Genomic DNA, 13,349 nt, shown 5'->3' with positions numbered 1-13,349 from the left:
ATAAGCTTCATTCCTTTCTTCTTTTTATCTATTCTTCCTATTCCTTATTATTTTTTTTTCTGAGCTTCTTCCTCTTTCTTTTTTCTTCTTTTCAGTCCGGTTGTGGGGCTTGAACTCTTGGCCTGGGCCCTGTCCCTGAGCTCTTCAGCTCAAGGCTAATGCTCTACCACTTGAGCCATAGCACCACTTCCTGTTTTCTGGTGGTTAATTGGAGATTAAGAGCCTCATGGACTTTCATGCCCACGCTGGCTTTGAACTGCAATCCTTAGATCTCAGCTTCCTAAGTAGCTAGGATTACAGGCATGAGCCACTGGCACCTGGCTTTTCTTCTTTTCTTTTTAGCTACCTTCCCTCCCTCCCTCCCTCCCTCCCTCCCTCCCTCCTTCCCTTCCTTCTTTCGTTCCTTCCTTGGTTCCCAGTACTGGAGCTTGAACTTAGGGCCTGGGCACTGTCCCTGAGCTTCTTTTGCTCAAGGCTAGCTATCTCTTAAGCCACAGTACCACTTATAGCTTTTTCTGTTTGTTACTGAGGAATCAAACTCAGGGCTTCATGCATGCTAGGCAAGCACTCTGTAGTAACCTGTCAGGGTTAGCTGTCTAATTGTTTTTGTTTTTCTTGTAAAACTGCTTAACCTGCTTGACGGGCTGCGTGTGGTATTTCCCTGGTGAACAGGACCACCTGCGTGTGGTGCTGTCCTTTAAAAGCTCAGCCCCACGGAAGGTCGGGGCTGTTCTCTATCAGCCCGAAGGTGGAGAGCAGTCACTGCGCTGCTGTTAAACTGACTCTTAGCTCCGTTCACTGAATGTTGGTGACCCTCTTGCTGGCGGGGGCTGGGGGGGAGGTTGGGGACCCCAAAATGGCTGGGATGTAACAAACTCTATCACTAAGCCACCATTTCCATATTCTTAGTCTTTTTTTGTCTTAACTTTTTAAAAAAGCAGAGCCTAGCCAGGTGTCAGTGGCACACGTCTGTAATCCTAGGTACTCAGAAGGCTGGGATCTGAGAACTACAGTTCAAAGCCAGCCCAGGCAGGAGAGTCCATGAGACTTTTTTTTTGGTTGTGAGACTTAAACTTGGGGCTTGGGTGGTGTTCCTGAGCTCTTTTGCTCAAGGCTAGTGCCTATCACTTTGAGCCACAGTGCTACATTTTCTGGTGGTTAATTGGAAATAGGAGTCTCATGCACTTTTCTTTCCAGTCTGGCTTTTAACCTCAATACTCAGATCTCAGCCTCTGGAGTAGCAAGGATTACAGATGTAAGCTACCTCTGTGAGAATCTTATCGCCAATAAATTACTCAAAAATAGGGGCTGGGAATGTGGCCTAGTGGTAAGAGTGCTTGCCTAGCATGCACTGGGTTCAATTCCTCCGTACCACATACACAGAAAAAAGCTGGAAGTGGTGCTGTGGCTCAAGTGGTAGAGTGCTAGCCTTGAATGCAAAGAAGGTCAAGGACAGTGCCCAGGCCCTGAGTTCAAGCCCTAGGACTGGGAGTGGGTTGAGGGGTGGGGGGTGGGAAGCAGAGCTTATCCTTTTTTCCTTTCAAACAAAACCTCACGTGGACTCCAACATATAGAATATACAAACTAGAAACTATTCTAAGTAAAGCAGAAATAGGAGCCAGTCCAGTCAACAGTCTTCTTGCTCCAATCTCCAGAGTCCTAGGACTCTTAGCACACAGACAGAAGTCATATTAGATTATCTCTCAGTTTGAGATTAAAAGGAATGAGTGGAGAGCAAGAGTAGAGAACTATTCCGCCAACAGTCATACCAACCCAGGCACAAGGCCTCAAGGCAACCAAGCTCTCCTCAAATTATATATAAAATATTAACAGCCAAGATTTCAAAATTCAAGGCCCTTAACCAGAGGATACTCTTTAAGAGGGGATACTCTTTAAAAACTTATCACAATAATAAACTCCCCACCCCCCTGCTTTTTTCCCCCCCCCAAGTCCTGGGGATTGAACTCAGGGTTTGAGTACTTGAGCACTGTCCTTGGATGCTTTTTTTTTTTTTTTTTGCTCAAGGCTGGTGCTCTGACACTTGAGCCACAGCACTACTTCTGGCTTTTCAATGTATGTGGTACCGAGGAATTGAACCCGGATCTTTGTGCATACTAAACAAGCACTCTACCCCTAGGCCACCTCCTGGCCCCACAACAATAATCCTTAGCAGTAAGATATTACTTCCAAATGATCAACTTTAACAGATTCCCCCCCTCCTGACAAAATCAAAGTCATTTAGGGAATAAAAAAAAGTTTCCCAACATTTCCCCAAGAACAAGATGGTAGCCACAAATCATTCTCCTTTCCCTTTCTCCACCCAGCTGGATGGCGCCCATGGTGATGGCTTTATTTTAGATGGGGAGGTTTTGGTTGGGTATCTGATTGGCTCCCTGGTTGCTAAGAAAATGGTTGCCGTGGTTTTTCAGATTCAAGGGCCACAGTAAGCGCCACGTAGGAGTTTGCGTGGGAAAGGAAGTCTGTGAAGAAAATTTGCTTTGGCTTCTTCCTCAAAGAACTCCCTCCCTCCCCAAGGTAAATTTAGTTTTCTTCCCTAAAAAAGAAAATGAAAAGGTTTTCTTATTTCCATAAATTCTTATAGTACATATTTGGAAATTTGGTTCTCTTCCCTTAAAAAAAAAACTCCCTTCTCCAAATGTCTGCAGTTCACAGGCACATGGAAGTTGAAGCACTGACTGTTCACATTTCTGACAGATGACACAATTGTGATGCTTGCAATGCTCTAGGCTCCAAGTCTTGCCTAAAAACAGGGGATTTTCCTACTTTTGTGGCATCAAAAAGATACCTACAAGGATACTGTGTATCTCCCATCCACAGTTACCACAAAGGGGAGATCCTTGAGATGATAATCTGTTCTATAGAAGGAGAAACATGTAGAGCTTAAGAGCTATGAAAGATCATTAGGAGAACAAGAAGTTTATTTATTTATTTATTATGATAGCTGAGGGTGGTGGGGTTCTTGGTATGTAACCCACGAAGTCTTAAAATCATGGGCTCAAGTGATTCCCTCCTACTTCAGTCTCTTTAGGACTATAAGCTTGGTGCACAGAGAGATTTAGGAAACAATTTAGGACTGAAAACTCACCATGGGCTGGGAGCATGGCCTAGTGGTAGAGTGCTTGCCTAGCTTGCACGAAGACCCGGGTTCAATGCCTTAGTACCGCACATAGCTAGAAAAAGCCGGAAGTGGTAATGTGGCTCAAGTGATAGAGCTTAAGGCTTGAGGAAAGCCCAAGGACAGTGCTCAGGCCCTGAATTAAAGCCACAGGGACTGGCCAAAAAAAAAAAAAAGATTGTGGACGGTGAAGTATTTGATCTGGGGGAATAGGTGAATGAACATAAGGAGTTTAAAGATTTGTGGGGCTCCCACTTTTCCCCTGAACATTTTTGGAGATGTTTCTGCAGAGAAACTTCATGGGTATTTAGGAACTGTTTTCAGAGAGGGTCTATTACGTAACCAAGATGGCAGACCAGGAGGTTTCTGGAGAGAAGAGTCTTTCTCAGCTCAATTCATCAGTTTCTAAGCCCCTACAATGCGCTATCCTTTGGCGGTACTATCCTGATGAGTCCTCAGTCTCACTGAATCCATACTTGCACAGAACAGGTAGATACTGGAAAAGTAACTATACTACTGCTTGTAAATAAATAGTGGTAAAACACCTGTAGTCATTCCCTCTAGGGAAATCTCAATTGTTTTACATGAAAATGAGTAACACCAAGTACCATCACTAATTCTAAACTCTTCCTCTTCCAATTCCTTCCCTTTGTCCCATAGCTTTACTGCTACCCCCAAACATCCCCAAGTTTAATGGCTATGCTTGCAGTAAATTTGGCAGCGTTTATTCAATACTGCTGAACATGTTTGCAACAGAATGGTATGAGGTGGAGGAGGCAGTGATTTCTCATTTATTATAGTATTCTGGAATTCTCTACAGTGGTTTCTTAGTATATAAGAATATCCTTTCTGATAAAAATGAATGCATGAATGAATGAATGAATGTGTTAAGTAACATCAGAGTTTCCTATGTGCAAGTCTGGAAATCAGGAATTCTGGGAACCGAGTAAGGCCATGTCTAATAACTTTCTGCTGAGACAAGACAAGGAGGCAGGGAGCAAGACTTGATTACATTGGTTACGGATGTGTTATAGCTTTATCACTCTCTGCAGAGACCTAGAGTGAGGGTATATTAGCTGGAGGGACTTCCTCAGGAGGGGTTTTTTGGGGAGATTCCTGCCTTGACAAACCTGGCTGATGCGTCTGTTTGTCCTCTGGGGAAGGAGGGCTGGGTGCAGGCGGACAGTGAGCCCTCTCCTCGCTTGGCTTGTCCTGGTCGGGGCGTGTTTTCCCTATCCCTCCTGCTGATCAAGAGGGACCAGGGTAGAAGGACCCCGACAAGTAATAATGGTTCTTTCAGTTGGGGTTTTTAATGTACCAAGTAATAAATACAGAGAAATCAATGGTTAAATATAAGGGGACATTTCATTTCATTTTTTTTTCTTTTTTAGGGCAGTCCTGGGGCTTGAACTTAGCATCTGAGCACTGTCCCTGAACTTTCAAGTGTAGAGCTCTATCACTTGAGCCACAGTACCATTTCTAGCTGTGTCTGTGTACGTAGTATGGAGGAATCAAACCCAGGGCTTCATGCATAGCCAGGCAACTACTCTACCACTAGGCCACACTAACCCAAGTGGATCTTTCTTTTTTTTTTGCCATCCCTGGGCTTGAGCTCAGGGCCTGAGCACTGTCCTTGCACTTTCTCAGGGCTAGAGCTCTACCACTTGAGCCTCATCATCACTTCCAGCTTTTTTTTTTCTATGTATGTGGTACGGAGGAATCAAAGCCAAGTCTTCATGCATGCCAGGCAAGCACTCTACCATTAGGCCACACTCCTGGCCCCAAGTGGACATTTCTTAATGCCTTTCAATTCCTTCATACTAGTCATTCACTACTCTGCTTATAATAGTTCCATCCCATCAGCTTTAATAAAAGGAATCAAAGACAAGATGTTGGGATAGGAGAAATACCTGAGTGAAAAATGCCAGGTCAGGTACAGGCTCTGTGAAGCAGAGACCCTGGGAAAGGAAAAAATGTGGAATGGCTACTTATTCAGGAATACACTGCATCTGTCTTTATCCCCTAAGTGACTCTTCTTCTATTTTTTTCCCCTATATGTATGCTGATGGTTAGAGGATGGGGGAAAGAAGAAGAAGATGCTCCAAAGACTTGTACCCAGCTCAGCAGAAGAATGAACCATTACAGCTTCCAGAAAGAACGGTATAATACCAACATCCTCCACTGTTCCAAGCAAAATTCAGTATGACAACATTGTTTGAGCATCTACTTCTGTCAGACCCTGTACTAGGTAACTGTGACATCAATAAATAACTGCTGTATTGCATTGGTAGTTTTCCTGTTCTTACATCAATGGCAATAATGGAATGTACCTGTTCTCTAACAGGTTAACTTTCTTTACGAATTCTCATACATCCTCGGAGAAATTCTGTCTAGGTCTCCAAGTGAATAAAATTAATCTAGGCTCTTAAGCTAGTGTTTCATAGCTTGGAATTCTTAAAATCTGAAGTCATTTGCCTGCCACAAGGCTTAAAGATGTCTATCAGACACTGACCTCAATGGGAATGAATGAAAGTTGGAAGTTGTTCAGGCAGATGAAAGCTGTTTGTTCAACACTCCTTTTACGTGACACATTGTCAAGATTAGTGTAGCTATGGTACAGTCCAATTCCTTCACATATGTGGATACAAACACTCCTGGGGAATTCCTTCTTAGGAATTCTTAAGTATTCTCTCTCCACACACACACAGTTTGATGTGTTGGACTTTAAATGACTCAAAATACAATGTTTTCCACAGCTGGAAGATAATGTTGAAAGTCTAGCTACTGAGGGATTATGCTTAGTTCTCTATTAGCCTAGCTACATGAACTCTTAACAGTAATCTGAAGCCTTAAAAGTAGCCTTCCCGGGGCCAAGAATTTGGCCTAGTGGTAGAATGCTTGCCTAGCATGCACAAAGACCCAGGTTCAATTCCTAGGTACCACATATATAGAAAAAAGCCAGAAGTGGTTCTGCGATTCAAGTGGTAGAGCTCTAGCCTTGAGCAAGTCCAAGGACAGTGCTCAGGCTCTGAGCTCAAGCCCACAACTGGCAAAAAAAAAAAAAAAAAAAAAAGTAGCCTGCCCATATAGACTTGGTCAAACCAAAATGAATCAAGTAAAGGGGAGACAGGCAGAATTAATCAGAATCTCATGAGAAAAAGATTTACTGATTTTATGTTCCAGAGGAGCCCGGGAAAGATATATGATCTGTCTGTCTACAACTTAAGAGAGGGCTGGTATTTACCAAGGGGACAGAGATCTAAAGAAAAATCCTCAGATACTCTTTAGCATGCTACATTGTATCATGGAGAAACCACACAGCACAGAGAATTCAGCACTGGCAGCAGTATCATTGTAGACAGGCTAGGACTGCACAGTGGCTGCTCTTTCTCTGTGGCAAAAGTCCTCAAAGTAAGAAGGGTTTCAGATTACCTAGTCATGCAGCAGATATATTTATGGGTATGTGGGGGTGTATGGGAAAGGCAAAATTAGGTACAGTCTTCCTTTAGGAAAAATCAAAAGGGCTGTAAATACTTAGAATTGAGAACTATGTTGTGAGGCAGAGGCCTTTAATGGGATTCCATCACTGAATCTCTGTGGTGCTTAGTGTCCATGTCCTGATAGCTTACAATACCCAATCAGCTCCTCATGATGATTACGTGGGGCTCTCTAGTCTCTGCATCTCATTCTCTGCCATTCCTTCAGCTTTCTACTGTATCCGTGCATGATGCTGGGGCAGGAGAGCTGAATCTATATTTCATTCTTTGCCTACAGCTTCTAGACCTTGTTTTCCATAATCAGTAAGATCTATTCCAAAAGCTCACAGGAAGTTTTTCCTTTTTTTTCAAAACTGATGTCAAGGGACAGGAGTTATATTTACCACGCACACAACTTATTTACATCTCAGCAGCCGAGACGGGCATCATAGGCCACATACCTTCTACGAGTGTATTTGTAACAACACTCATTATACTGTTGATTCTGTCCTTCCGCCCATAGGAGGCCAACTGATCCATGGAAACTAAAAGAGATCCGGGGCCTTTCTTCTTAATTTCCACCTCAGTTGTTGCCTATAAAATACATAGATAAAACCAATAAATAAAACAGTTTAGAAATCTCACAAACAAAAGGCTAGCTCTTACTGGACAGACAAAATGTGAAGAATATATATGATCTGCACTGCTTTTTAAAAATCTTGATACTAGCTGGGTGTCAGTGGCTCATGCCTGTAATCCTATATACTCAGGAGGCTGAGATCTGAGGATTGCAGTTCAAAGTCAGCCTAGGCATTAAATTAACCATTAGAAAAGCAGTAGTGGCTCTGTGGCTTAGGGGCAAGGCAGTAGTCTAGAGCTGAAGAGCTCAAGGACAGCATCCAGGCCCAGAGTTCACAAAAAAACCCCCAAAAACCAAAAACCCCAAACAAAACAAAAACCACGAAAACTCCATCTTATAACCCAGAAACTTTTTCAAGTGAATGAAACAAGATGGCTATGAATCATGCTTAATTTTATAGATAAGAGCAAGCCATTTAAGTTTATGAAGATCTATGATGACCTAAAGAATCTGGCTTTTATCTGGTTATGCTGAAGCTTCAAGTAGAAAGACTAGATTCCCTAGTGATATTGCCACCAAAGAATATTCCTGTATTCCTGTCCTAGTCTCAAGCCCATTTTTTTTTTTTTTTGGGTGGGTCCTGGAGCTCTTCAGCTCAAGCTACCACCCTACCCTTGAGCCAAGCTGCACTTCCCATTTTCTAGAGGTTAATTGGAGAATAAGAGTCTCAGGTCCTCTTGTGCCTGGGCTGGCTTTGAACCTTGATCCTCAGATCTCAGCCTCCTGATTAGCTAGGATTATAGGCGTGAGCCACCATGCCAGGTTTCAAGCCCATTTTTAATTTGGCTAGAATTAATCTAAATGCTAAAATAATCTAATGCTAAAATAAGGAAAAATCATCTTTACCCAACATTTCATTGAAGTTAGGTTCCCGATAACCTTGAGTGTTAGATGTCGTTTCTTCCTTGGATAGAAGCACTCTTACTCTATTCCCTTTCCAAATGTTAGGCTAATTAAACATTAGACTAGCAAGCTGAAGTTTCTACTCCAAACTCTTCCCAGTCAATGTAAGAAAGTATGGTAAGATTTGGCATCTTAATTAACTTGTACCTTATGTTTATTTATTTTTGTGGTACTGGGGACTGAACAAAGGACTTCCCTCAGTCCGTATCCTATGTTTATGTTTCCATTTTACCATTTTATTTTATGAGTTAACTCACAATGTTCAAATGCCTAACAAAATAAAAATGGTAGAACAGGTCGCTGGATTGCTACAAAAAATTGTTACATGCTCTATTCCTGGACAGCAGTGGTTTGGTGAATTCTAGCAAAAGATTTCTTAGTGTTCCTGGCGTCTGTGTGTGTGTGTGTGTGTGTGTGTGTGTGTGTGTGTGTGTGTGTGTGTGTGTGTGTGTGTGTGTGTGTAAGTTTTACATTGGATCAAGCTTGAAGGGAAGCTTAAAACCAATGTTTCTAGCATCCACGTTGTCTCCAGTACCATGTTACCAGGTGAGCCTCACTGCTCTTTCCACAGTGCAAGCACAAGGACAAAGACAGTCACCATCCATCCCTCAGACCACAGGGAAGAAATGTTTGTGTGATACTAGGGAAACATAAGTTTGATAGACACCAAAACGGGCAGGGAAGCTACATCAAACTGCCCTCCCAACCTAAATGTTTATATTTCAATGACTACGGTCTTAAGGCTTGAACTTGGGACCTGAGCACTAGACCTGAGTGCTTTCACTCAAGACCAGTATACTAAAACTTTGAGCCATAGCTCTACTTCTGGTTTTCTGGTGGTTAAATGGAATTAAGAGTATCATGTATTTTCCTGACTGGGCTGGCTCTGAATAATTAACTTTAGATCTCAGCCTCTGGAGTACCCAGGATTACAGGTGTGAGCCACTCACTAGTGCCTAGCTGACAAGATTCATCTTGTCAAAGTGCTTTATTAGACTGCGTTACTGGTTCACACATTTGTTTGCTTAACGCAGAACTTCAGGACAAAAGGAAAGAAAAAATTTCTTGGGAATTACAGCTACATTATTATACAAGCAAATATCTGTATATGTAAGAACAAGTTACTAATCATTATCTCAGATCATAAGATATATTTCTTTGAGAAGTTACTTTTTGCTACAATTGTTAGCCTGATATGACATTTAATAAATCAGATTAAACTACTGCTTTAAAACAATGACAACTAGTTCGCACCAGGTGTAGTGGCTCACACCTAAACTCCTAGCTACTCAGGAGGCTGAGATCTGAGGATCAGGGTTCAAAGCCAGCCGGGGCACTAAAATCTGAGAGACTCTTATCTCTAATTAATCACTAGAAAATGGGAAGTGGGGCTATTGCTAAAGGGGTAGCCTTAAACTGAAGAGCTCAGGGACAGCGCCCAGGCCCAGAGTTCAAGCCCCAGACCCACAAAAAAAAAAAAAAAAAAGATAACTAACAATAAACAAAGAAAGGCTTCACGCAACAGAAACTAATTTTTGGCATGGTATTAATCCTAGATTCTTACTGAGTTTCCTCTTGTATAATCTACAGCACATGGTAGACAATTCTTACAATGTTGATCCACAATGTGCTGTAAGATCAGACTAGCTGACTCATCAAGGAATATAAAATGTATACAATATGGCTTTGATACTGAGTGTATCTTACCACTTTCTGAGATTGCTAGATATAACAAGTTGTAAATTCATCAGACTTTATTAACAACCTTAAAAAGTTTTTAAGTTTTGTAGATTAGAATGGTGATGCTTATTATTATGAATGTAAAAATGTGATTGTAGCTTTAGATAAGTATAACTATGCCACAGTACTGTGAAATATATATAATTACTTAATCGCAATAAAGAAATCTTTTTTTTAATTAAATTTTTTTTTTGTCAGTACTGGTAATTGAACTCAGGACCTGTGTATTGTCCTTGGGCTTTCTCAAGGCTAGAGCTCTGTCATTTGAGCTACAGCACCACTTACAGCCTTTTCTATATAGGTGGTACCGAGGAATGGAACCCAGATCTTCGTGCATGCTAGGCAAGCACTCTACCACCAGATCACACTCCTGGCCCAATAAATAAATCTTTGAAGGGAAATGTAGCTTAGTGATAGAGTGCTGGCTTAGCATTCATGAAGCCTTGCATTCCTTAGTATCACATAAACAGAAAAGGCTGGTCGTGGCCTGTGGCTCAAGTGGTAGAGTGCTAGTCTTGAGCAAAAGAAGCTCAGGGACAGTGCCCAGGCCCTGAGGTCAAGCCCCAGGACTGGCAAACAAATTAAGAAACAAACAAAACCCCCAAACAAACAAAAATACCCAGATTAATATCTGGGAATGGTGGCACATTTCTATAATTCCAGCACTCACAAGTCTGAGGCAGGAGAATGGTGAGTTCAAGTCTAACCTGGGCTATGGGAAGACCATGTGGAAAAAAACAAACAAGAAAAAGGTTCAATTAAAATAGAATCTAAGGGTTAGCAGCCATGGTTCAGTTGGTGGAGTGCATGGCCATGTTGCATAAAATTGTCAGACTAATCAGAACATAACTTACCAAACAATGGAAAGGATAACAATGTCTAAAAAGAATTCTACTCAGGCTGGGAGCATGGCCTAGTGGTAGTGTGCTTGCTTAGTATGCATGAAGCCCTTGGCTCGATTTGTATTTTATCAAACGGTAAAGAAGAAATAATACCAATGTTAGATGATTTTTCCCCCAAAGAACAGAGGAAGAGGGGGCAGTTTTAATTTGTTTTATAAAGCTAATAAAAGTCCTGGCATTAAATCTAACAATAACAACAACAACAACAAAACAGTATAAGAAAGGAACATTAGAGAACAGATATCCCTTATGAAGAGATACAACATCTGTAATAAAGATAAGCAAAGAGAATCCAGCAAAATAAACAAATACAACACAACCAAGAATAGAATTTAACCCAGGAAATCAAATTTAGTTTAACTCTAGGAAAAAGACAGTTATTCAGACACATTGACAATATGAAAAAGATAAACACATATGATCATCTCAGAATGCAAAAACACAGCATTGAGCAAAATTCTGTATCTCTGAAATATAACATTTATGAGAAAACCATGAATAGAATGTGGAGCTTTCTGATAAAAGACATCTATAAAAACCTACAAAGATTATCACTCTTCTTGGTAAATCCAGTTCCTTCAATACTAGAGATAAGGAAGGATACCTGTTTTTATCATTTCTATTCAATTTCCATGAAAAATTTTAGCTAGTGCAATCTAACAAAGGGTCTCCAAACTTAAGGCCCTGATTTCAAATCCTAATATCATCAAATATACATAAGGCAGTTGTCATTCATAAAAAGCATTGTTGAATATAAAATTTCTATAAAAATCCAAATCTAACAGAATAAATGTTATATTTATCAAGGGAACATGAAGCAAAATCAATATGTAAAAAGCAACTCTACTTCTATATTCTGGCAATAAACATTTGACCACTAAGATTTTAAAAATTAAACCTTTTTTGGGTAGTATCAAACAAAATGCCAAACAATAAAGGTGTGCAAGAACTCCACTGTAAAGTAGCCAATTTGCTGACACTTTAGAATGCTTAAATATATGAAGAAATATACCACATGCATAGATTTTTATTAGAATTAAAGGGCCTTCTCTTCCTAAAGTATTATCAACTCAGTGCAATAGTTATCAAAATTATAGGCTCTTTGGAAAAAACTGACAAGATGATTCTAAAATTTATATGGACATGCAATCACCCTAAAACAGGAAAATAATCTTTAAAAAACTTATAATAGCAAGACAGTATCTTATCTGGCTGGGTGCTGATAGCTTATACCTATTATACCTACTCAGGAGGCTGAGAGCTGAGGAATGTAGTTCAAAAACAGCTCAGGGGGAAAAAATCTGAGAGGCTATTACCTCCAATTAACCACCAAAAAGCCAGAAGTGGAGGTTTGGATCAAGTGAAGTGCTAACCTTGAACACAAAAACTCAGGTCCTAGATCAAGCCCAATGATCAGCACACACACACACACACACACACACACACAAAAATAGAAAAGAAAAAAAATATTGGTTAAATATTAATAATCTTTTTCATTTAGAAGGTTTATATCCTCCGTACAGGTCCATAATAATCAAGACACATATGTACTGGTAAAGTACAGGCAAATAAATCAAGGGAACCAAACAGACTCCAAAACCTGACCCGATGAATACATCAATTCTTTTCACTAAGACTCTAGCCAATTCAATAGAGCATGGTGACATGTCTCTCATTACAGTTATGAGGAAAGCTTAAATAGGAGGGATCATGGTCCATGCAGACTCCAACAAAAAGTAAGATCCTGTTTGAAAATAATGACTTAAGTGGTTGAGTGCCTGTTGAGCAAGCTCAAGGGTAGGGGCAGAGCTCAAGGGACAGATTGTCTGTCTAAGCTATAGTAATACAAGTTGGTGGTGTAGAGGTCAACTGACTCGTCAGGAACCTTGATCATTAGTTCTCAGCTTCCTGAGTAGCTGGGATTATAGGCGTGAACCACCAGTGCCTGGCTCTATGCTTAATTTTTGAGAAACTACCAGAATACTTCCCCATTTTATGTTGGAATGGAGACTGCTGATTGTTGTAGCCAAGGGGAGGGAAGAAAACCTGGAGCAGACCTAGATTTGCCCAAGTAAACCAATGAGGTTTGTAGTCAGATTCACCTAGACGTCTGCTTAGTGCTCAGCTGCTCCAGTCTCATCACCTGTGTGTAGGAGTGGGTAAGGAATGGTAGAGAACTGCCTTTTTAAGCTAGGAGGTTTTGTCTCAAAAAAAAAAATAGATTTGGAGTAAAATCATCAGTAACAAGAAGAGCAAACGAAGAAAGCTAAGCCCAGCCAGGTGCTACTTGGGAAGCTGAAGCAGGAAAATTTCACTGTGGGCAACTCAATAAAACCTTATCTTAAAATAAAAAGCTGGATGAGGGTGGCTCACGCCTGTAATCCTAGCTACTCAGGAGTCTGAGATCTGAGGATCACAGTTCAACGCCAGCCCGGACACTAAAGACCTTGAGACTTATCTCCAATTAACCACTAGAAAACCAGACGTGGCTTAAGGGGTAGGGTGGCAGCCTTGAGCTGAAGAGCTCAGGGACAGGGCCCAGGCCCAGAGTC

The 13,349-nt window shown here is 41.0% G+C and overlaps 1 protein-coding gene across 4 annotated transcripts in view; it reads right to left on the bottom strand.

Moving 5' to 3' along the window:
- Positions 1 to 13,349, bottom strand: part of Scn8a (sodium voltage-gated channel alpha subunit 8) — a 116,152-nt gene that overhangs the window by 40,722 nt on the left and 62,081 nt on the right. For all 4 annotated transcript variants that reach the window (XM_090325960.1, XM_090325966.1, XM_090325952.1 and 1 more), the window contains exon 12: positions 7,074 to 7,206. In XM_090325960.1, the coding sequence (XP_090182086.1) occupies positions 7,074 to 7,206 (133 nt within the window). The remainder of the gene's footprint in view (positions 1 to 7,073; positions 7,207 to 13,349) is intronic.

This window comes from Megascapheus bottae, chromosome 2 (assembly GCF_031878675.1).
Source record: "Megascapheus bottae isolate mThoBot1 chromosome 2, mThoBot2.hap1, whole genome shotgun sequence".
In the NCBI taxonomy this organism is placed as follows: domain Eukaryota; kingdom Metazoa; phylum Chordata; class Mammalia; order Rodentia; family Geomyidae; genus Megascapheus; species Megascapheus bottae.
The sequence above is the reverse complement of the archived record's forward strand: the minus strand, read 5'-3'. Positions and strand labels throughout refer to the sequence as shown.